This window comes from Rhipicephalus sanguineus, chromosome 1 (genome assembly GCF_013339695.2).
Source record: "Rhipicephalus sanguineus isolate Rsan-2018 chromosome 1, BIME_Rsan_1.4, whole genome shotgun sequence".
Taxonomy (NCBI): Eukaryota; Metazoa; Arthropoda; class Arachnida; order Ixodida; family Ixodidae; genus Rhipicephalus; species Rhipicephalus sanguineus.
Window position 1 is genome coordinate 1,573,151 of NC_051176.1, and position 26,194 is coordinate 1,599,344.

Genomic DNA, 26,194 nt, shown 5'->3' on the forward strand with positions numbered 1-26,194 from the left:
CTACTGTCAAATTTTAGAGTGTGTTCAATTATTCAATGTACGTTTTCTCGGCAACCACCGAAAGGAATCTAATGATATTAAGCCGTGTTATTTTAGAGACCCGTAGGTTATATCTGAACTAAAAAAATAGGACATCATTAATGGAGTTTTTGTGAAAAAAAAAATAAAATTACTACATGCACAAAGCCACAGAGGGTACATGTTGGTGTGTAATTTCTTTACAGGTTAAATTTTCATAAAATTTGCAATTGTTTTAGTTCAGATTATTTCGAACTTGTTGTAGCACATTCATGCAAAATTTCATCGGAATCGATTCAATACTTTTTGAGAAAAGGTACATTCAATTTGAGAAATTCATAAAAAACGCAATTTGAGAAAAACGAAGTTTTATGAGCACATACTGCTTACGGTTGCTCAAAATGCCCCAGGAGAGTACAAATTAGTGTTGGCTTTTTTCGTGCTGTCTCCAAAACCCTTCTTGGTGTTCCTTCTTTTTCGTCGCGTTTCCTTGCTTTCGACAGAGTCATAGAACTCTGCCCTGTCCACACGCTCTTTGTCCATCCTGTTGAGGGCATTATCGCAAAACACACCTGGAACGATTCCAAGGGCCTACAGAACAGCTTTTCGTGCTGAATTACCGTCATTGTAGTAGGCTACAGCATCGTTTGTAGCGGTCTTCAGTGTGTCAGCACTGACAAATGTCGTCTTAGGACAGCGACACCAGATGAGTTGGTTAAGGGACTCATTGGTGTTCTGTGTTTTTCCGTGAAGACATTTGTTCAAAAGTCCTGGATCACACAACGCCTTGAACACCGGCTTGATGACGTCCATTATAGCCTCAGGAATGCAGTTTTTGTGGCGGTAAGTCTCCTGGTTTCCCTCAACAAGGCTGCGGTTATAGCCACACCATGAAGATGACCCCTTCGGGCAAAGTCCGTGGTTTGGCTTGACGTCTGTTGATAGCTTATGGAAGTATATAGCCCATACAGCTCGTCTCATATTCTCCAAACTGTCTGTATTTTCCCGAATAGCTTTGCCATAGTAAACCTGAAGGGAGTCTATGTCTCTTTCTGAGAGGCGTCCTTTCCCGGAGAGTGGCAGACCGTCGGCGAGCTTTTTGCCCTTGAGATTATTCTTTAGGTTCCTGAGCCTGGTGCCCATTCGCTTCTGGACGTGTCCTACACATTCGTGTTTTTCTATGGCCTTCTCGTAGGGCTGTGAGTCTCTGACGGCAATGTACGCCTTGCTGTCTCCATCACCAATGTATGTAGTGTACATTAGTTGATGTTTTTCCACAGAGCGTCCAAAGATCTTTACAGCGCCAGCAGATTCCATTCCACCAGATGGTCCATTGTAGGTAATTTTACATTCACCCATATTAACATCTGTGTGAAGGTTGCGGGCACACAAGTGGCAAAACTTAGATTCTACTTCAAAGTCGAGCACTTTCCCTGTGTCAGCCGATATTGCTGCTACGACACCATGCAGTGAAGAATAACCCCGCTTCATCCATGTGCCATCCACTGTCACCGCAGTTTCCAGTTCCCCCTCTTGGGTGGATGCCTCTGTCTTCAGTTCTTCGGCAGCTTTTGCCATACTGTTGTTCACGGTGGTTGTGGATGCGTCAAGGAGTCTCGCATTGTACGACGCAAACTTTGTTGGCGGTGGCGGCATATTGAGCACAGCACGCATAATGCGACCAGATGCCAATCCTTTTCCGCAGGTGCGAAGGGCATAAACGAACCTTTGGTTTACTTCAAATATGTTGCCGGAACTGCGCCTGGATGTCTCGAATACATTGAGAGCATCGCAATCGCTGCAAGTAGCGTTTATGAAAGATGCCAAGCCATTTCGCCTGTCAGTTGCTTCTTTCAATTGTATTGTTCCGTTCTTGCACTTTTTACACACAACAATATCCTCAAGGAAGCTGCGGAGAAGATCCAAGTCGATTAGACGGTAGCCAGTCGTACTTGCGTCTTCTACATTGAAGTTTTCAACACCAATTCTTTCACCAAGTTTCATTCGGCTAGCGCTTCGCCGTGCTGGTTTCTCGGTGCTCTTTTCCCTAGTGAAGCGATTACCTTTAAATGTTCTCTTTCTGGTCCATTTGCTGGATGATCGTGCCATCCCCACTGTACTACTTTTGAAAAGCGAAGCAGAGCTGAGCGCAACGGGGTTCGTGAAAACAAAAGCATGCAAAGGCAGACAAAACACGCTACAAAAGCAACCCTAGCGGCGGATCTGTAAAATAAGTAAGTATTTACAACAATCGATAATGTAATAATATGCATACTTACTAGTAACACCCACAAAACAAAAAAACACACCAAAATAAAGGAAAACAACCATAAACAAACCGTCCTCTGAGCGCCCTCCGCCATTTTTAAACACCAGGGCGCGTGGCGCACTTTGGCGCGGTATTTAAACGGCTTGGAGCGGCCGCTCGACGTGGAGCTTCCGCAGGTTTGTTCCTCAGAGTGCAGTGGATTTCTCGATGTCAAAATTGCAAATTCGAGTTTTTGGGGGGTTTACCCTACCATACCTCCTTAAGGCGGCACCCGTTCGTCCCTCGTAGTCGTCGTGGTCGTAGTAGTGAGTAACAAGTCTTACGCTTTGACCTCCAAGGTGGTGCCGGTGGGAGATTTCTCCTGTGCGTTGTTGAACAATAAAAAATTCGCAGCGTGCGCATTAACTAAAAGCCGAATTCTTCTGTCTCTCATTCCCCATTAGCAGCCATTGGCATGTTCCAGTAGGAAACGTTAGTAGAAGTAGAAGTGTAAGTGTTAGCTAAAAGCCGACTTCTTGTGTCTCTCATTGCCATTAGCAGCCATTGTTTACCTCCAAGGTAGTGCCTGCATGGTGAGATTTCTCCTGTGCGTGATTAAACAATAAAAATTTTGTTCAAAACGCCGTTGATTGATGAAATAAACCAACGAAAGACGCCAGATGTTTTTCTTAAAGTGTTGTAGTAGTAGTTATATGTAGCCACCTCGCCCGATCGTCAACGGGCGAGGTGGACCGGCAACGGCGCGAGGACCCTGCCGTACGAGAGTTAAATCACACTAAAAGACATACTTTGCGGGCGATACACTCTAGTGAGCTTTCAACTTTTCGTCTTAATGTACATGATAAAGAAATTATTTCTACGAAAAACGCAAGGCACACCTTGAGCAATATGTTTGGTTTTGGGACGCTAAATGGAACCATGAGGCGATGCGAAGCCGGAGCACTTGCACGATCGCGTTCCGTTGGCTTTCGTTGGGCATGCTACCGACCTCGCGTCGTGGAACGCGCGTCCTGTCTTCCCTCTAGCCTTGCCTTTAATTCGCACAGGGCGAGCGGGGAATGCGGTCGCTCTTGGCGCTCTTTCGCTCGGGAGCGGACTTCTTCCTTGCATTTCACCGATCACAAGTGATAATGAAGGGACCACGTAAACCAACAGTACAATAAAAGTTTGATGTTTAATATATACACGATGTTTCACACTCTTTATATTATGTACTGGGCGCATTTCACGGAAGAGTTTCACGGTTTACAGATGATTCCCTCCGTAGCTTCGCCCCACTCATCATCATTCACCCCGTGGATATGCTGTGATTTTTTTGCCCTTTCGGTAGTTACTCAAAGCCGGTTTTTTCTCCATAGCTGCCATCCAGTAAATCCTCTCCGCCTCTCTGGCTTTTCGCTTAACGCTCTTTGTTGACATACTGCTTACACTACCAGCCGTATATGTACTAGTGAGCCTCCTAGTTCTTTTTCTTCTCTGGGGCTGCTCATGGGGGCTTAGGGCCATCTGTGTGGGGAGGGAACACTTCCAGCGGAACAAAAAATAAAGCGGATGTGATGCAATATCCGCTAAATACGTGATGTCATTTTGTTGTCACTAGCGCGAAAATTTGACCTCGAAATATTTTTCTTAGGCCCCTGATCGCTAAGGACTCGCGCTACGGCGAGCCGGCATGGCGAGCGCGCTTGAAGCCAACGCTAGCTATACTAATGTCGACCCGTGACTAAACAGCGGTGTTTAAGTGTACCGCCGTTCAATTCACCTTGGTTTTACTAGGAAACCTTATTCTTGGAGCTTTTATTCTGCGTTCGTGTCATCTTCCATAGTGTGAATAAAGTAGGCAGCAACGTACCACTCATGTTTGCAGCGTTGCTTATTTGCTTCGCACATGCGCAGGGGACTTAAAGAGCGCATTGCATGTGTGCTTCAGTTCTAACGAGAAGAAATGACGCCTGGTCACGCCAAAATATTGATATTTCAGTTTTATTCAATGGTCACAATAACGCAATTATATCACACCCTACACAATGCGCAACAAATGCCGTAATAAGTACAAAAAGTGCGTACACTACATGAACTATGTTTTGCCTTATGTTCCGATAAATTATCTTACGTGTAGCGTATCAAGACATGCGAATTATAGCGCGACAGATAACTTAGCGATCTGCTCACCGATAGCAGGAAATAAAGTAGGCACTGCGTGTTCACCAAGGAAACCGGGCAGCAGGAATACTGATCCATGAAAATCCAGCAAGCACACTACTCCGAACCGTTGCCCCGGTGTCTTATATAGAAGAGAGGGCTCGCCAGGCGTACGCGTGTTGCTGTTGCATCCTTGGAACACCACATCGTTTCCGAAAGTACCGAGGAAGGCGTTCGGCCTGAAATGTTAGCCGCGTCGTGCCGTTGCCCGTTGAACACCGCAGCCAACACGTTCACCAACGATGAAACGCACCTCGCAACTTGTTGGCTTCAAGCGCGAGCGCGCTTGAAGCCAACGCTAGCTATACTAATGTCGACCCGTGACTAAACAGCGGTGTTTAAGTGTACCGCCGTTCAATTCACCTTGGTTTTACTAGGAAACCTTATTCTTGGAGCTTTTATTCTGCGTTCGTGTCATCTTCCATAGTGTGAATAAAGTAGGCAGCAACGTACCACTCATGTTTGCAGCGTTGCTTATTTGCTTCGCACATGCGCAGGGGACTTAAAGAGCGCATTGCATGTGTGCTTCAGTTCTAACGAGAAGAAATGACGCCTGGTCACGCCAAAATATTGATATTTCAGTTTTATTCAATGGTCACAATAACGCAATTATATCACACCCTACACAATGCGCAACAAATGCCGTAATAAGTACAAAAAGTGCGTACACTACATGAACTATGTTTTGCCTTATGTTCCGATAAATTATCTTACGTGTAGCGTATCAAGACATGCGAATTATAGCGCGACAGATAACTTAGCGATCTGCTCACCGATAGCAGGAAATAAAGTAGGCACTGCGTGTTCACCAAGGAAACCGGGCAGCAGGAATACTGATCCATGAAAATCCAGCAAGCACACTACTCCGAACCGTTGCCCCGGTGTCTTATATAGAAGAGAGGGCTCGCCAGGCGTACGCGTGTTGCTGTTGCATCCTTGGAACACCACATCGTTTCCGAAAGTACCGAGGAAGGCGTTCGGCCTGAAATGTTAGCCGCGTCGTGCCGTTGCCCGTTGAACACCGCAGCCAACACGTTCACCAACGATGAAACGCACCTCGCAACTTCGCCAACACCAAAATCAAATTCTCACCACAATAATTCACAGAACGCATGCAAGTGCGAAACACCAGAACACGTGAGGGGGCGTGTCGTTGCAGACGAGTTTACGAGCGCGCCTTTCGATGCACCGCAAGTGCTGCACTGAATAACAGTGACGTGCGTCTCTCTTCAGGGGGCGCTAAGAAACTGGTTTTTCGTAATAATTAAACACTATCCTACATTCTTAGCACATTGCACCTACATAATATTGTTCAGGAAATAAATGTAATTTGTAAAACATCAAGATTGCTTCGCCCTTCAATAAAACTTGGTTTTTCGCTATTAGTGTTTGTTCCCTCCAAACACAGTCGCGCTTCAATCGCAGCACCCATAACTCCCCTTGCTGATGTCGTTGGCAATAGGTTCTGAACCGCTTTTTGCCCGAAGCTTCGCGACCTATTTGGATCGACCTTGGAGCCACTGGCTGGGAGTGAGAGCTTCGCCAGGCGTCGGCGCCACAATATATAGACTCATATCGTCGACGTCATTGTTACTAGCGTGTCGTCACTCAGGACGGTATGTGCGGAATGTTTCACACCGAACACGTAGCACTAGTGTCGATGTCGCAGGGTGCTGAATCTTCCGTTAAGCTTTTGTACGCTGTTTGCCCTCGAAATAAAATTCAGATTTGGCCAAGAAGGCCTCTGCACACCGAGCAACCGAATGAGGGGCACATCTCGACTTTTATGCCCTTTCGAAACTCCCTTTTGTACCCGTTTTCTCGTGTTCTTGTTACTTGATGCCTTTTCAACAAATCTGCTTCTCATGCCTTTGTTATGTGCGTCCTCCCGAAAAATATGTACCTGCAACTTTAGCACAGTTTAACAATTATGCAAAATCAACTAGCCCGGTACCTGACCTTATTAATAATCGATTAGCTATCAGTTTTCTCGCCGTAGTCCGTTAGTTTTTTTTTTTAAGTCATTGTAATCGCTGACGTTCTTTCACTGTAATGCGTGCAAGTCTGTTCCCGGCCCAGTTTTTTTTTTTCGCTTGATTTTCACAGCATTAATATTGACGTCATTGGAAGAGTAATAGAAAAGCTCGTGTTCAGGCCGGTTCTGAAAAGTCCACAAGTGATTTTAAACATCATAAAAACGGTTTTATTGTCGCCGACGATTACATGTATGCTATGTGTTGTAATGAGAAATTATTCACGCGAAGCACTTGGCAAAACGCGAGCAAGTTTGGCTGCTTCGGCAATAAACTCAGAAAAAATGAGCAGTTCGCAACCGATAGTCTGATGCTTTCTTGACTGGCCCGGTGCAGCAGAACTGTTGGTCACCGCTCATTGCACGTCACTCTAATGTGCTGTGACGTCACTAAAACTTTCGGTACGCTTCCTACACAGTGACGTCGGCGTCAGTCGCGCTCGATGGGTGTCGATCGCGAGAATGAGCAAAGCGACTTTGGAAGTGAATAAAAATATATTTTAAATGTTTGCTGCGTGCAACACTTTGTGCTGAGCGTCCTTGCTTACAGAGGAAGCCTACAGCAGGCTTTGTATAGCCTCAAAGTTTGGTGACACGACCTCTTTAACGGCCTAGCCTTTCCGAGACCGGCCCGCGTTTGAGAAGCGTCGTAGTCAAAACTGAAACCCCACACTGCAGCATCCTTCATAATCATTTCGTGGTTCTGGCCCGTAAAACCCAAGAATTTAATTTCAAAGGGAAATTTCCTCCCTAGCTTCTTCGACCCACACTCTTTAATAGGAAAGAATAATTGTTCGAGGGGCTCGTAGAAAGCCAACAATCAAGCCAAGGAAAGCATAGGTACGTTATTTGTTGATGTTTTTTAACTGTAGTGTAATGAATATGAGCTAAATTTGAAGGACTTAAACAGCACGATAAAGCACACTTTCTTTCGGTGGGATTCGAACCCACAACTTTCGCATTACGCGTCTCATGCTCTACGACGGAGGGCGCTCCCTCGTCCACTTTGTTGGGTATTTACGTGAGCTTGATCCCTGGCAGTGTTAGCAAGCGCAAATCGTTGCCGTAATTATAAGGTTGCGGGTTCGGATCCCACCGACGGAAAGGGTGCTTTTTCATCCACTTGGATTCCTTCCAATATGGGTTATGATTATTACATCGCAGTTAAAAAAAAGCCACAAATAATGTCCTGTTGGTTTTCTAACAAATAAGCGAGCTCCTCGAACTATTCTTCTTTCGCACTTTCATAGCAAGGGCTTCGTCCTGCCTCGCGACGCTTTCTGGCAAAAATAGTGTTTCACACTCGCCGCTTTAGCTACGAGTCGCGCTGGTAACACTATCGGGTACTAAACGCACATAGATACCGCGCAAAGTGGACGAGGGAGCGCCCTCTCCTGTAATCATTTAAGGGGTTGTGATGTCCGATTTATGACAGACATGAACAGGAACAGCAAAGTATGCAAACAAACAAAATAAAGCAATAAAGTAACATGTTCAACATACATACTAAAACTAAAAATAGAAAATAGAAATAAAACTAACAAAAGTTGAAATTATGATAAATGCAGTAAAGCGAATACGGAAACAAAAATACGACGCCCGACGCCGCAGACAGTCGATATTATTTGCAAAACACACACAAAAAAATGCGATCTTGCGTTAGGCTATCTTAACCCAATGAATCAGTTGTCTGAGAAATTTCAAACTAGGGCGCCTTTATCTCTTCTAAATTGGACATTCCGTCTCGGTTGGACATTCCGTCTCGTTGGACGTTGTCTCGCCGGTCACGTGACCCATTGGACATTCAGGCCCCGAATTCCGGAGCGAGCGGGTGAGAGCAAAAATTGAAACACACAGCGCAAGTAAACAACGGGGACACCGGAAGGGGTGTCCCCGTTGTTTACTTGCGCTGTGTGTTTCATCATGCTTAACCAACACGCCCAAGTTGGCTCCGAGAGCGAAGCCCTTTTTTACATTAGGTGAGGGTACCCCGTCAAGGCCGCCAGAGGCGCCTTCAACGGCGACGTCTGCACGCAGCTTTCCCGCCGTGGCGCTCGAGACGGGAAGCGACCGAGTCTGTCCTTCCTTGCAGATCGCATATTTCCTGCTGATGGAGTTGTGCTACTTGATAGGGAAGCGAATGCGAAGGGTCGCAATAATATCATAATTGTTGGGGATGAATGTCCCAAAACCACGATTTGATTATGAGAGACGCTGTAGTGCAGTGCTCCGGAATTTTTGACCATCTGGTGTTTATTAACGTGTGCACCTCAATCTAAGCACACGGGCCTCTGGCATTTTCGCCTCCATAGAAAATGCGGCCGCCGCGGCTGGGCTTCGATCCCGCAACATTGCGGGTCGCAATGGTAAACGGGATTGGCGGGGGAAGAATCGTAACCCTGGCGCATAGCCCCGAAATCTGTAGCGGCATTTGCGACCTGCACCATAGTTTCCTAAACGTGTCACGCCTTAACAGCCGAACTTGGCATTTGCAATGACACCCGTGAACACTTTTTTGTGGCCGACTGCGCATTGTACGGAAAGGTTTTTCCTCAAGTGACGAATGTCACTTTTCTCCGAAGCCTATCTTCATCCTTGATATGAAATAAAATTGAACTAGCGCGCAACGCGACCATGTCGCAGCAAACAAACGTCCCCACTGACCGAAGGAAGGAGCCCGCTGTGCATGCTTTTACTACTGCCCCTCGAGTTGGTCCCGAAACGTAAGCTTTACGCGGCCCTGCAGCACTTTTTGAGCACGGTCCCGGGAACACGCGAGCCAAACATTATAGCGCAGCACGCGGCCTGGAATTTCGAGCTACAAATCGCTCTTCTGTCGATGCCATAACCCAAAATGACCGCCTCATAAACACCACGGCCATTGGCTGATTAGAACATAGTGAGCTGCACAGTTACCATGGCGTGCGCTGACGTGTCTTCGTGCCCCCTTGTCAGCGCGCTCGCTGGGGCGAAAGGAAAGAGACAGCAGGCTCGAAGCGCCCCTCGTGCTCGACGGCGGAATCTGGAAATCTCTGCGGCAGTCGTTTCGTGAGGCGACAGGTGTGCTACTCCAGTGAAGTCGTTCGATGGTTACCTGGAAAAGTGTTGCCCCCCTTAGATATATCGGTCGGTGTGTTTTATTGTTTAAACTAGCAGAGATCACGAAATGCATAACAAAGTATATTCTGTTCGGCGTTTCTCTCACGCTTCTCCCTGCAGTTGTGCACGAACGTCTGCGTATACTGCCTACTCCTTTGTCTCTATAAGCTTGGTGTTCCAGTCAGTTGTATTCATCAGCGCGAGTCTCTTTGAAACTTCTGAAAGAAAAAAAGAATCTGGAAATGGGTGCTTTTTTAACGTTATTACCTTTGATTGTCACCTTGAATATTTAGGCCCCATTGAATACTGCCGGGTTCGTTTGCCGTAGTACCCTAAAAGGGCTTGAACTTGTTGGTAAGGCTTCGTGGGTTCGAAACAGCGCGTAAAGTACGAGGACACAGAAAGAACCAGACAGGAGCAGGCGCTGAACTACCAACAATGCTTTTTATTTGTGTAAAAATAAATATTTATTTCCAGCAGACGCGCATCGTCCGCAGTTACTGAGATTCCCGAGCCCGAGAAATCTATGAAGCCTTCGAAATGCATAACGTCGGGTCAACATGTGTCAGTTCACCTTCGATAGCGTTAACAAAGAGATTAGCTATCTGCACAGTTAATGTCGTGCGTTGTATAGGGTAGGGCGCATGCGTGTTTTCAATACCACTCCCCCTCCTCTCACGCGAAAAGCCTATTTATTCGTGTTCGCACAAATAAAAAGCATTGTTGGTAGTTTAGCGCCTGGTCCTGTCTGGTTCTTTCTGTGTCCTCTTACTTTACGTGCTGTTTCGAACCCACGAAACGTAATACCGTATCCCCTCGTAATTTTGTGCGTTCTATACACATTGAAATAAGAACAAGAATAAATAAATGAGCAACGCGTGATCGCTCGAGCAGCAACTGCGAACTTTGATCATTGAATACCACATGTATTAAAAAAGATCTGTAACCTATTATCATATATCGCACCCACTGCGTTTTGTGTATGCTTGGTTTCCGATGGTGTACTGTTGCCTCTGTAGTGTTGCATGTTTCTTTTTTTCTTTTTTTTATAGCATTGTGTTACTTTCCCAGAATTTCAAAAATTTGTGTGCCTCTATATTTTCGCTCTTTGATTGTATTTATGTATTGTATATTCTTGCCCTCCCTGCAATAATCCCTTCTTGGGATTGGCAGTATGATTAAATAAAAAAAGAAATAAATAAGGGCACGTTCGGGAGTGCTATCTCGATAGACATCGGGAGATGGGCTGTGCTCACACCGGATCGCGTTGAGACGAACAGACGGCGCGAAAACAGCTTCTCTCACTAGAGCGGCCGTATTCCCTTACACCGGCGTTTTGTAGAGTTATGCGCGATCGGATCGAAAAGAGTGAGCTGCTAGCCTTAACATTGCAATTTGTTGGAATCGCATTCATTGATTCGCCCTTAAGCGAAACTTTTTTGTTTGTTTGTTCTTTTAATTTGTTATGTGTGTGGCACATTTGGTTTTGTTTTTTTTTCTTTTTTTTTGTACCTCACTCCTGCGATAACCATCTTAGTAAATGAAATAAGGCCTTAAATTGCCCATTCCAAAGAAAACTTAGACGGACTTGTCTAGTGTTAGAACAGCGGGTGCGCGTGTTTTTTTTTTTTCGTTTCTTTTTTCTTTTCCGCCTCTCACAGTGTTCTATGGATGCGACCACTGTTCGTAAATGTAATCTGTACAGAGAAAAAAAGAACACTTTGCTGCACCCTTCGTTCTTTTGTACAATTTGCCGTTGCTCCCGTCTCGCATCTAGTAGTGTACTAGTGGCGGCCAGCGCAACACGATGATTGGCACCCAGGATGCGCGAGATCATGGACCTGATGCTGCGCACCAAGAAGATGGCCGAGGAGGCGAGGGAGGAGGTTCGCCAGGCGTACGACGACGCCCTGCGAGTCCTGGCTGAAGCCACGTCGGTCCAGATGCCGGAGATCGACGTCGAAGAGCTTTCTCGCCGGGCGCAGGAAATTATCGACGAGGTATGCGCTCGCCCATTTCCACACCACCTGGGTGAGCGCTTGGCGCTAGCCCCTGTCGACATTTCACTGTCCGGAATTCGCCCCGAGCCAACCGCAAGTTGAGCGTTGGCTCGAATCTTGTGAAACGCGAATTAACCAATATAAACTCATATAAAATGGAGGCTCAAGTTGGGAGTTGTATAGAGCACGTGTGATAGCGGAGCATTAAGATAACGGCCAAGTAGCTGTCAGGATGATTAATGAAAATTACTTGAATAAGTTCACTGAAAGAGCATACTGTTTTCATGTGGGTGTGTGCCATCATGATGGCTCACACCCACTAAAGAACCGTCTTCTTTCATTGCAAGTCTACCCAAGTGCTGTAATATGTTCACCAAACGCTAAGGGCTAGCTCCATTAAAAACACTTACATGGAACGTTAAGGCCGCCTAATTTTGGTTTCTTTGTTTTTATATTTTTTTCTTGCATTATCGCTCACCCAACTATGACGGCTCGCGAAATGGCGAAGGGTCATGCGTGTCTCGTGCTAACGTGACACTCTTCTTCTGTTTTGTTTTGCTTTTTTTTACGCGACCACCCTCGCCTATCTCTGGTGGCCGAGAGGTCACTCCCGAGGTGATTTCCTACCCAGCTCTGTTACCACTTACCACTCCACCGCGGCATATATGTTATCCACACTGCAATGGCGCCGTAATTTTGCTGCGCGATAACGCCACTCAGTGACAATATAAAATAACTTATTGACCATGTCCTGCGGCACAAACCTCGTGCAGATATTTTTCAAAACTGCGCACATGTGGTGCAGTTGCCTTGGTAGAAAATGTGAGAACGGGCGTCATGTGCTGTGTGACGTCATTAATTTAGCGCCGCAGCACACACTTTAATATTTCAGCCGTCTACGTCTCTCAGGGGCGTGATTTTAACTCGTGCTTTGATTCTGTGATGACTGTGTATATGCATATACAGCTTTGAATCAAGGAAACCTATGACACTACGAAGCTAACCTAACGTGTTCGAATCCCTCCCAAGATGGTCACATTTTGACGCGGTACAATTTCAACACTAAGAAAAAAAACTGTTGTGTATTCAGACTGAGAAGCTACACCTGAAAGAGCCCCAAATGACTAAATGCTCAGTGGAGTCCTTCATAACCCATAATATTGTGCAGGTTCAGAGCGTTAGAGCGTTAAAATGAGCACTTCTTCTTTCATTTGTTGTGTCGCGCTTTTCTTGACCTCCATCAGTTGCTTGTCGCTTGCGTATATTCACAGGCTCTTTCCCAGCGATGTCGATGTTGAGGTGCAATTAGGGCGAAGGTTCGAGTGCAATGTTTGTGTGGTGGAGTAAATCGTTCCCCCTTAGTGAAATAAAATCATAGAGTGGTAGGTTCGTGTGAAAGTGCACCCCCATGTCACACGGCGGAACCCAGCATGGTCAAACTTGGCCTCGCGTAGGCCGACCATTGCTTGCGTACGAGTTAAGCACGTCCTCAACGGGTGTCAGTTCCCTGAGCTTTTCTTACTATCACATACAGAGTGCCAAAAACAGAAGAGTATCATTGCCGTGAAGCCCAACCTTTTCTTTGAAATGAACGGCGCTCACCTTAGCGTTCTAACAGATTCCAGCAGCAGTGAATTTACCAGAGCCTGCAACTAGCCATGAGCGCCGACTTTTGATAAAAGGCCTCGGCGTTATGCACCTATCGACCGTACGCGAGTAATGTGCTGGAACGGTATAATCTGTGCATCTAGAACGGACAGAGCTTCGGAGGAATAACTGCTGTAATCGTTGCAGGCCGGTCGTATCCAGAAGGAAGCCGACGAGCTGCTGGAGAAGCACCGCGCCGTCCTGGAAAGGGTGGGGCCTCAGCGCCAGGACGCCGAGGATCTCCTCGCTGAAGCACATCGCCAACAGCAGGTCTTTCTTTCTTTCTGGCGGCACGAGTCCTTTTAAATGCATAGCATTTCTTAGCGAACGTCTGCGATTTTGAGCGTATCTATCTGTCTGTTTGTCGGTCGGTCGGTCGGAAAGGGTGGGGCCTCAGCGCCAGGACGCCGAGGATCTCCTCGCTGAAGCACATCGCCAACAGCAGGTCTTTCTTTCTTTCTGGCGGCACGAGTCCTTTTAAATGCATAGCATTTCTTAGCGAACGTCTGCGATTTTGAGCGTATCTATCTGTCTGTTTGTCGGTCGGTCGGTCGGAAAGGGTGGGGCCTCAGCGCCAGGACGCCGAGGATCTCCTCGCTGAAGCACATCGCCAACAGCAGGTCTTTCTTTCTTTCTGGCGGCACGAGTCCTTTTAAATGCGTAGCATTTCTTAGCGAACGTCTGCGATTTTGAGCGTATCTGTCTGTCTGTCTGTCGGTCGGTCGGCTTTGCACAGCCCTGGCCGTTTCATTGATGGTATGTATACCAAAATTAGTATGGCACAACATGACTGTATGACGAATATAAATGACGGGTCTTAATATGAAAATAATGATATGAATGTCATGAACGGCATGATTTACATGTCACGGTGTTGGTGCTCTTGCGGCCGTTTCGCTGATTTGATATATGCGAAAATTCGTGTGCCGTGACAAGAGTATATGACAAACATAAAGGACAGGTCCTATCTTGCAAATCATGACACGCATGTCATGTACAGCATTATTTACATGACATGGTCTCGGGGCGCTCGCGACCCTTTAATTATATGGATATATACCAAAATTGGCACGACGAGATATTTCTGTATGGTGAACATAAATGACAGCTGGTAACGTGAAAATCATGACATGCATATCATGTACACCATGACATGCCCCGCTCATGGTGCGCTTGCGGCCGTTTCGCTATCATGACATGTACCAAATTTGGTATTGCATGACGTGACTGTATGAAGAACATAAATCACAAGTGGTAACATGAAACTCATGAGATGTATGTTATGTACAGCATGATTTACGTGCCACGCTCTTGGTGCGCTCGTGGCCGTTTCACCAGCTTGATATACCCCAAAACTGGCATTGCGTGACGTGACTGTACGACGGACATGAATGACAGGTGGTTACATGACAATCGTGACATGCATGTCGTGTAGGGCATGATTTACATGACACTGTCTTTGTGCGCTTCCGGCCGTTCGTTTTGTTAACTGGATACACACTAAAATTGGTATGGCATGACATGAGTGCGTGGCGAACATAAGTGACAGGTCATGCATTGTATAGACCAGAATATACGTTTCATTATATGAAAGATTGTACATGCAAACATGGGATATATAGATGTCATGGCATGAATAATTCCTCAAGAAGAAACAAGGCGATGTATGCATCTTCGCATTACATCGACGCCCACGGGATCTCCCGGATTTTTTAAAATGCGAATGCATTTCTTAGTCGGGCTATGTAAGGCATCCGGCGTTGTCCGCGCGCCGGCAGGTGTTATCGCTCCGCTCTCACTCCCTCTCCCATAGCAACAGCTGCTGGCGCGCGCGCTTATCCTCGCCCCTAGCAACCGGAGCATGTGGTGCGAGAGAGTGTAGGAGAGGGTAGGTGCAGTGCTTCGCCGCCCCTTCTCTCGCCGTTCGCTCTCTCTCCTCCCTGCGCCCCACTCTCCCCTCCGCTCGCGCCTCACTCTCGACCGTTCGCTGGCTGGGCTATGGTGGCTAGGAGAGGTGTCAGCATCGGCGCGCCGGAGAGGGAGCGAGAATTCATCCAGATGCGGCGGCGCTGCTGTCGGCTCCGAGATGCCCGCCCTCGCGCCCGCGCGCGCGTAGCAGCCGCTTTTCGCTGCAACATTTCACGCTACCATGCTAACAAAGGCTAGCTGGCACATTTCTGGCGGCTCGCTGCAAGGCGTGTATTGGCACTGAAAACTAATGTTTTCAATTTACTTCCTTTTATATCAGCTACGTTAGCCACTCGCACCCCGAAGCGCTGGAAGATAGGGAATCGAATGACTTGCCGTGAGCTTGACACCAAAACAACGTCCGTGCAGTTTTCACTTTGATGCCGCAGTGTCCTCCGTGACGTCTCAATGCAGGTAAAGGTATCAGCAACTCTACTTGAATGCGTTATTTTTATGACTTGCGCATCGAAAACCAAGGTCTATTTGTACAAGCAAGAGATTTATTTTGACACGCTCATACAATTTAACGCGAAAAACACCATAAAAATAAACAAGACATATGCATTAAGATTGGAGAGAACTGCAATTTATACAAAACTCAGCTAAAGCAAGTGGATAAGGCAACCGTCAGGTACAATGAAAACACAAACAGGTGCTGATGAATGTGTAAATAAATATTTACGGTACAAATCCTCGTCTCGTCATTAATTCACGCCATTAAAATTACTACGCCGTGTACTCTCGGCGCAAGAAACGCATTCGCATTTCCTCACGATTCCCTTCGGGCAGGTGGGGGCATTTTTTTTATCTTCCAAGCACTTTCGGTTTCAAGAGTCTTCTAAAAAAAAACATGGCTGATCCCTCTGTCATAGGAATCGGTATAACACGAAAGTAAGACATGTCTTCACAGACGTAGTTGAGCGTTTGCTGTGCATTGTTTCGCCCCGAGGGCGAAGGAATGAATGCTTTAGCGACAAGTTGTAATGTCACGCGAAGAACGGCAAGCAGCTCGAAACTTGCAACGCGCTACTCAAGCAGAAAGGAATCACGGAATGAACATACACAGGATGAGCGCGAACTGACAACTGTCACAGTTCTGTCAAATACAACTGTCAAATACAAAAGAGGACGCACGAAACAAACGCACAAGTCTACACAGGATGAGCGCGAACTGTCACAGTTGTAACTTATTTGTTGGTGAGCAGCGCGCTCTTTTCGCAAAAGCGGCCGCTGCAGTGAGCGAAGTGACCTTCGTGCTCGCTGTAGCTTCAACGCAAACTTGCTTTGAGAGCGCAAGACGTACAAGATAAGCGCGCGCGCACGAGTTACGACGCCCTGTAGAGGCGCACGCTCATCTCAACGTGTGGGGCGATGAGCTTTAATCTTTAAAAAGCGCGAAAAAACCACAACAGACAGGTAAGAAGGAGACAGGACGGCGCGCTTCTAGCAAATGAAGGATTAATGAAAAAGTGAAGGAAGATATACACACACATTACAAAAAAACAAGATAAAGAAACGGACCACCGCAGAATAAATATGCATATAAAAGATAAAACACCAGGCACGTTTTTTGTCACCAGCTTAAGTTATATCGAGGTAATCTACATCTGGGCTTGTTTAAGGAAACGTCTGTTTTGTTTTCGAACCGAGTTTAGAGGACTCGTGAAATTGTTGATATTGCTAAATCGGGCGTTCCTTCTATAAGCTGTCCGTCCGTAGCGCTATCAAGCCGAGAGGTAGATTACCCCGATATAACTTAAGCTGGTGACAAAAAACGTGCCTGGTGTTTTATCACAACAAAATGCGTTGGCGGGCTAGTTGGTGAGAATCCATATTGCTTTTTTAGCGCAAAAAACGACACCACAAGAAAGAAGACGGAACACAGCGCTACTCTCAACTGACATGGTTTATTGCGTCACTCTACTCTTTATAGCAGCCAGATACCGGTAGGACATGCGCCGTGCACCCTATGCGCACAACCACTACACCTTGGACACCTGAGCGCAATCATGAAAGCGCATCCAAAAAGCAAAATTCAGCAGAAAACAAGGTAATGGAAGGCACACTAATGCACTGCGACCCCAATGATTGAATGAAAAAAGCTTCCGATAATTCTCGGGCGGTGGTGTCACGACTCTTCTTTAAGATAGTGGTTAGTCTAAACAAGGCTTGACAATTGTATTTTCTGCAGTGTTGAGCTAAATGTGAGCCTGTACCAGTCGGTAGGGATCGCTCATGTTCTTTAAGGCGCTCATTCACACAGCGACCTGACTGACCTACATACACTTTGCCACAAGAGAGTGGAATCTTGTAGACCACCCCTACGCTGCACTCGACAAACTTCTGGTGTCTCTTTTCACATTGCGGCTTTTTGTTTTCTTTACAAACACGCCTGCACAACATAGACAGTTTCCGGGGGGCAGAAAATACAACCGGGATTTGGTACCTAGTGGCCACATTCTTAAGATTGTGAGCCACTTTATGGCAATTTTTTATCTTTTATATGCATATTCTTTCTGCGGTGGTCTGTTTCTTTATCTTGTTTTTTGTAATGTGTGTGTATATCTTCCTTCGCTTTTTGATTAAACCTTCGGTTGCTAGAAGCGTGTCGTCCTGTCTCCTTCCTACCCGTCTGTTGTGCTTTTTTTCGCGCTTTTTAAAGATGAACTTCAACCAACTCGCCCAACTGTCCCTGCTAATGAGCTTTAAAGCGCGCCCTTCGAGCCCTTCGCGCCATCTCGCTAGTGATAACGAAAACACGCTGATGTACCACCGATCTCTGAGTACCGCCACCGGCAAGTGGTGTATATAAATAGCACGCCGTTAGTATGACGAAGAACGTGCCGTCTGTGACGGAGTCGTTTCGCGCTGCGCGCTTGGGATCGAGGGGTCGCAAGTTCCACTCCCGGTGACGGAACTTTTCGTTGTAGTTTTTTCTTTGCCATATGTTGTCTTTATATTTTACAACGTCGTATCCGTGACGGAAATGTGTCAGTGGAGCCGTGGTGGACCCCTGCATAAAACACTTTCGTGTTAGCAAAAAATGCAAATGGATGGTTCTGGTTCGAGTTTACAGTATATTGGATACAAATTATATCGGAACACAGGTTTACCTATGATAAGGGCCAAATAACTAACGGCATAATTAATTAAAATGAATTCATTGAGTTCATTGAAAAATTGAGAGCGTCTGGGATCGTTACCTGAGCACACCTCAACCACGCGCTTGTTTGTACGTGATCTCCGAGAACCACAAGGCTAAGTTGAGGAGCACTCGAGTGCCAGGCACGAGGATTAGGGTGGCCTCCAGGTTCTTTTCCTTGCAAATCGCTCCTTGTCCGGCGAACCAATAAACTATCATAAACGGGTATGCGCCAGAGAAATTGGGTAAACACCGCGGGTCTACTAAAAATGAAGAAGGCAATACAGTAAAACCTCGGTGATACGAATCTCGCGGGGTTACGAAAATTATTCGTATCATCCGAAATTCGTATCACCAGAAAACATGGAAATTTAGTATGCGGCAAAAGAAAGTTGGCATACGTTTTGATTTAGTGTGTCTCAGGGCCTCAGCGACGTCATGAACAGCTCTGAATGATTGCTAGTAAAGTTTTTAAACGTCAACGATCATACTTGTACTCGTAAATATACGGTGCATGCGCGCGCGTGTAATTATGAACCAGGTGTGTTGTGCCCCGTGACCGCTAGTGGCGTCTTCCTAATCTTACTACGCTTTTCTTCATGACACCAGAGTACTGCGGCAAAAGTGACTTAAGAAGCGCTTCGTACACGATAGATTGAGGCCAAGCTCCTTCGCCAGACCGTCCGCTTCGTCTCTTGGGGGTCTTCGTCCACGTTTCATGGGACTTCATGACAGACCCGCAGCCCAAGTTTCAGTCTTGTTTCGTAGAATGTCTGACTGTGGGGACATGGCTTGCATCGACTTGGCAGGCACGTGTTAACACAGTACAAAGACGCTGCTGCCGCGAGTACCGGAGCACGCGTCAACGCGCCAAAAAAAAAAAAAAAGCGGAACGTCAACGTCATCTGTAATCTAAACACTAAGGCGCATAAACGCCTCCAAAATTCGCGCGCGCTATCTCGGAGGCAACGACGCACCGCTGATGGTCGCGCCGCGCGCGTGACCGACTTCCGCGAGAGCGTGGGCCGTACCTGTTCGTACCTGTGCGCCAGCGTACGTTCGTATCAAACGTCGCGGAGTGCAAATTGGTTCGCAAGAACCGTACTTCAATACATTGCAAGCTTATGGGCCTTGGCCGGGACCACAGAAAAATTCGTATCACCCCGAAATTCGTACGAGCCGTGATCGTATCACCGAGGTTTTACTGTAGTAAGCCCATCAAATGGCTGCGAAGCAATGGCGGCCCCGAAGCGATGGAAGGCCTACGCCAACGACGACGTGCCCACAGATTTATGAGCGGTGCGAACGCTAGGTTCGAAGTTCTGCCTCGGCAGTTTGCGCATCGTGTCTGCGCTTGTACTCGAACCTCTTTGCGCTGAGAATCAACGTAGAAACAACCTAGCGTCACCTAGCTAAAGCCTACCAAAGAAGTAGAAGCAACCCAGAAACAATCTGCATCGCCTAAGGCCTAGAAACAACCTAGAAGCAACCAGATTAGAATCGTCCAGTTTCGCTGTTTCAAGCCTTGCGCGGCTTAGTGCAAGCTTCGCCAATATTTTTTTTTTATTCAGCGTTTCGAATGTCTCTGCAGAAGACTACAAGGAGAGAAGTGACCTCGTAAATGTAACGTGCCACTTCAAGGGCGCAAAATTATCTGAGCCGTAAATGCAGTCAACTGCGGATGCGCTTTCGATGTGGGCCTAATGCGAGTACGATGACTGGCATAAAACGCACGATGCTTTGTTCTATATTTGAGTGTTTTTCTGTGGCAAGATTGTTGTTGAGCCTGTCGGGCGACATTGAAGAGAATCCTGGCGCTATGACAGAACAAATGTGCAAGGAAATGCTACAGAACCAGAAAGAGATACTTTCTAAACTATCGGCGATTCAAGATAAGCATAACTCGTTCGAGGTACAGATGTTGGACTTGCAAAAGCGACTTTGTTCAATTGAAAGCAAAGTTCAACCCATCGATGAAACTCAAAGCAGGCTTGGGAGACTAGAAACGGCCGTTTCAAAGTCCAGTGACGAAACGCCGAGGCTGGCCAACAGAATAGATGACCTAGATAACCGATCGCGGTGCAATAACTTGATAATAAGGGGCGTGGCGGAAGATGACCATGAAACTGAAGAAATATTACTCTGGAAAGTTAACAACGAGATAGTTATATCAGTTTTGGAGGTTGAAGTTACTTCTATGGAAAGAATTCATAGGCTCGGGAGGCGGTTGGTTGATAGGACCCGCCCGATAATCTTCAGGGTGGCGGATTACAGGGACAAAACAAGAATTCTGGGTAGATGCTCGAGGCTTAAGGGGACGAATTACAGTATCGGTGAGGACTTTTCAAAGAAAGTTTCGGAAATAAGAAAAAAGTTGTGGAACTCAGCCGCTGAGGAGATAAAACAAGGTTGCAAGGTTAAGCTTGTGTTTGATAAACTAAAAGTGAATAATGCTCTCTACGCGTGGAACGAGGAAAGCAGTGAAAGGTATAGGTATAGCACTGAACCAAGAACAGCCAACGTTTGACACGAACAGCGCGAATGTCGATCTTTCAAAATAATTAATGTAAACGCGATAAGCATGTTGAATAAGCAAGATGCACTAGAGACACTAATATTGGAGCATGAACCCGACCTTATCGTTATTACAGAGACATGGCTGAGTGGTGATATATCTAACGCGGAAATTATTCCGCCGGGCTATAGCATAGTTAGGCAAGACCGATCAAGAAGAGGAGGAGGTGTTGCTGTCGTGATTAAACAAGATATAGAATTCACCACCATAGCAGTCCCAAGCGACATCGAAGCAGTTTGGATCAAGATAACGTTAAGCAATCGCAGCGTTTTCATTGGAGGAGTATACAGGGCTCCTAACACGACGCTAGAACAAATTACTCATTTACGTAACTTCGTCGATTCAAAATTTAAACCCGGTGACAATATGCTGCTGTTGGGTGACTTCAATCTTCCCGATATTGATTGGAAATGCTATTTACCTGGTGAAACAGATGTGACACTTAGTGAAAATTTCTTAGAATTACTATTTTGTTATAACCTAGTACATGTTGTAAAGGATCATACGCGGATATGCGCAACAAGATCCTCCATATTAGATCTTATTTGTGTGTCTAACTCCCTAATTAGCTGTATGAATGATGTAGTAGTCTGTGATGGTCTGGCTGACCACAAAATGGTTATATTATGTCTTGACTTATCTCCACACTGTTTGCAAAAGGAATTACCAAAACAGATATTGAATTTCCATGTCGCGGATGATGTTAGTATATTAGACTATCTTGAACATTCGTTTGATGAGTTTGCCTCAATATACGAGTCCAAGGGTAGCACGGACAGCTTGTGGGAATACTTTTCGTCTGTGGTGGCTATCTGCATTGAACGTTTCATACCCAAGTGTAATAAAAAGAGAAAGTTGAAAAACCCATGGATCAACAGAGAAATAATACACGCGAAAAGAAGAATCCAGAGGAAAAGGAAGGCATGTTCCAAAAACTCGAGCACGGACATGAACACACTCCGCGAAATGAGGAAAGAACTTAATAGACTTGTTCTGGAGTCGAAGCACAATTTTTATAACGTCACATTGCAAAAATTTCTCGCGGATGCACCTGCTAAGTTCTGGCGATATGTCAACCCATCATCTAAACCTTATTCTACAGATAACCGGAAGGTTACGAAGGAACGCACAGAAGCTTTCAACACATTTTTTTCTTCAGTATTCACTCATGACGATGGAACGGTGCCCATCATACCTGTTTCCCCTGACCGTCCCTCTGCTGACGATATCGTGATCAAAGAGGAAGGCGTCCTAAACCTTCTGTTGCGTATTAACGTTAAGAAAAGTGCTGGCACAGATGGTATCCCTAATGAGTTTTTATACCGGTACGCTGAGTGGGTAGCTAAATATTTGACATTAATATTTCAGTCATCGATTACCCGTTCTGACTTTCCTAAGGCTTGGAAACAAGCCAAAATTGTACCCATTCACAAGGATTGCATTTCGACCGATGTGCGTAACCGCAGGCCTATTTCCCTTTTGAGTACCTGCTCTAAGCTGTTGGAGCATATTGTTAGTAAACACCTTTCAGATTATCTCGAAACACATAATTTATTATCTCCAGCTCAGCATGGATTCCGCAAAGGTTTGTCTACCATAACGCAACTTGTAGAATTAGTTCATAATATATCTGAAACAATCAGTAGCCGTGGACAGATAGATCTCATCTTTCTAGACTTTTCCAAAGCTTTTGATAAAGTATCTCACCCAAAATTGCTGTCCATAATTCATGCCTTCTTTAAAAATCCCAATATAACTCACTGGTTCGAATCTTATCTTCATTCTAGAGAACAATACGTCGAAATAGGTGGCTATAAGTCAAGTCCCCTGCCAGTAGTATCAGGGGTACCACAGGGTAGTGTATTAGGGCCTCTGTTGTTTTTAATATTTATTAATGATATTACAATGTGTACAAGTGTTCCACTTCGACTATTCGCGGATGATTGTGTATTATATAATAGAATAAAATCAACAGACGATCAAATGAACTTACAGGCTGGCTTACAAAAAATCTCTGAGTGGTGCAGCCAATGGCAGATGACACTGAACCCAGAAAAATCTTTGTCTATGACTATAACAAGAAAAAGAAACAGTTCATTCCTACACGTACACAATTAATGACACTGAATTAGAGAAGGTAAGGCAACACAAGTACCTAGGAGTGATATTCACCGATGACCTTAGGTGGAACTCCCACATAGATATGGATGCAAGAAAGCCAGCAGAGCTCTATGGGGTCTAAGACGCAAGCTACGTAGTGGAACTCCTCTAATTAAAAGCTTAGCATATACAACCTTAATAAGACCCATTATAGAATATGCAAAAATAGTATGGGACCCTCACACGGCAATGAATCGACACAAATTAGATCGAGTCCAACGTCTAGCAGCTAGATTTATCTTTAACAAATATCGTCGCTGTTACTCCCCTACTGAACTGTGCCGAAATGCAAATCTTCCTGCTTTAGAATTAAGGACAGCAGTGGAAAGATTAAAATTCCTGTTCTTAATTGTCCATAACAAGCTTAAGATTAATGGGCCCGACTTTTTCAGATTATCACCGAATCCACGTTTCAGGCACAGGCATAGTATGTATATTGAACCTCCATTGACGCGAATCGACTCCTTTAAGTATAGCTACTTTCCACGAGTAATTAATGAATGGAAGATGCTGCCCGACTCACTGGTTTCCTCTTCCTCCATTTCTGCATTCTTAAACGAGCTTCATACTCTCGCCTATTCCGGTCATTCGGCATTTACAAGCACTAATCATTAACGTTACGATGTGGTCTCGACGAGTACATTTGTGTTGTTTTTTGTTTTGTTTTGTTTTCTTCCTTTTCTCTTTTTTTTGCCTCTGAAGCAAGCATGCTGCAGTGCCCTTGAAATCATGTTCACATTTATGTCGCGTGTATATTTTTTATTGAACTGTATCTGATTGTTGATCCATTCCTGTAATGACCCTTCTAGGGTTAACAGTATTAATAAACAAACAAACAAACAAACAAACAAACAAACAAACAAACAAACAAACTTGCAAACCAGGACGTAAGCAAAGGAATAACAAGCACGCGTCGCAGCATACAGTCTCTACAACGAGACGGCTTCGAAGGATCCTAAACGTCTTTGTGAGCAAGTGTCACTCTACTTCCCTGTGACTTTCAATGAAAACTTTACAGAAGATATGCCGAGACTGAAGGGAAGATGACATGCAGGTGCAAGAGAAAATCCATTCTAAAAAGACAGGGCGTGCAAACACGGACACAAGAAACAAGTCAGGACACCACTTTTTCTTTTTTTCTTTTTAGAATGAATACTTACCAACTAGCTCAGCTCTCTGTTATTCTAAAAATCCGGTCTTCGCGTGAAACAAACAAAAAAGTGTTTTTTTCATGCTACGAGGAAGGTGCACTGAATTCTCGCTCTGAATGCATTTCAATTGTTTCAGTAGTTTTCCACGGGCCTTATAACACAAAACAACGGTGCACAGTCGCATCTCCTTTAGAGTGTAGTGACACGCTGCTATCGGCAGACCAGATTATTGCGATCCCTTAGCAAGTTCTAAGAGATCACAGTAACGTCCATAGGTCGGCAGAAAATGTGGAGCTCACTCAGACTCACTCATGAAATATATTTTGCCCTTAGAGCTCACTCAGACTCAGACTCAGCAAACGTTTCCTCAACTGGACTCACTCGGACTCAGGCTCACTAAAATTTTTCTCAGCCGGACTCACTCGGATTCAAACTCACCAAAATATTACTCACTCGGACTCACGGATCTATCTGAGTGTGAGTGAGTCTGATTGAGTCGACTCACGAGTCCGTTAGCACAAATTAGCTTTTTCAACCATGGTGTCAACGCCAACATCTACCATAAATGGCGCTCTACTTGGCGCCCTTTACTCTCGTACCTTCATATATAGGTTATCAGTGGTTTCAATCCAGTAAGGACATTTTTGTTGAAAGAGATTACTTACCCGAGATAATTTTATCAAAAACAACCTGTGTCACCTGCCCCCCCCCCCCCATCCCGCCTTTTCGTAACTCACTCCTCTGATCAATAAATATTTAGCTGGCGTATGAACACTAGTGCTTTGAAGTATGTGTGCGTCGACAGGAGTATAAACGTGAGCCGATATAAGGCTGATAATAACTCTGAAGTTGTTCAGATAGAACCATAGGTCGGCAAAAAAGTGCGGAGCTCACTCAGACTCACTCAAGAAATATATTTTGCGCTTAGGGCTCACTCGGACTCAGACTCACTGAAATGTTCCTCAACCGGACTCACTCAGACTCAGTGAAAGTTTTCACAACCGGACTCACTCGGACTCAAACTCACCAAAATATTACTAACCCGGACTCACTCAGACTCACGGCTTGATCTGAGTCTGAGTGAGTCTGAGTGAGTCGACTCATGAGTGAGTTTGCCGACCTATGGTAACGTCTGATGTATCTTAGCCACGCCTTAGTTTTTTCTCACGATATCTTTTCCGTGAGCTGTTGAAATACATCCGTGTTTTTTAATCGCTTGCGTGCTGGCGCTCTAGCGCAAGACGGCGTCGGTTGTAGCGGTGCGCCAGGCAAGAGAACCATCGAGTGGCTGGCCCGTGTTCATTGCTCTCGCAGCCAAGACGTCGCCCGAGTGCGCCGACCTTCCGCGCGTTTCGGCGTCGGTGGGCACTACAAGAGCACGGGCGAGTTTGCAAAAGCTTCGCACTTCGGAGCAGTCACAGCGCGACATAGGCCGCGCAAACGTCGAGGAACAGCTCGCAAGACCGCTTACCTGGGTCTTGCGAAACGGCCGCCATGGTATCGCTTTAGAGCGCAGCTCATCGAGGGGGTTAGTCGGGTGGAATTTTTCCTTTCGTCAGCTCTTAGGAATTTAGGCCGGTGCCAGAGGTAGTGTCATGCCGCATCGACGGGTCGCCCGCCTCTTTTCCTTATACAAGGGTAGCAGATCTCATGCGCAGTTTAAGCCCATTTTGTGCGCGCTTGACAGGGGCCGGCAGGCGGGGCGCAATAGCGGTGCGTAGTTCAGCACCTTGAGGTTCTTCTTGGCCTAGTTGGTTTTGTCGTCCTGTTCGTCTCTCTTGTGTGTATGTGTTTTTTACTAGCGGCAGTATGTCATACAGCAAGTAATTTAGCATCCATTGGCTTCCTGTAGACCCGCACTGGGACCAAACACGTGCGCACAGTGCTCGTTAATGAGACGCGTCCAGTAATATACGTACACTGTCGGTTCC

At 45.9% G+C, this 26,194-nt stretch overlaps 1 protein-coding gene across 3 annotated transcripts in view; it reads left to right on the top strand.

Annotated features, from left to right (window-relative positions):
* The window catches only part of LOC119389207 (laminin subunit gamma-1), a 234,219-nt gene that overhangs the window by 184,222 nt on the left and 23,803 nt on the right, over positions 1-26,194 (top strand). For all 3 annotated transcript variants that reach the window (XM_037656412.1, XM_037656427.1, XM_037656434.1), the window contains 2 exons: positions 11,443-11,620; positions 13,415-13,537. In XM_037656412.1, coding sequence (XP_037512340.1) covers positions 11,443-11,620; positions 13,415-13,537 — 301 coding nt within the window. The remainder of the gene's footprint in view (positions 1-11,442; positions 11,621-13,414; positions 13,538-26,194) is intronic.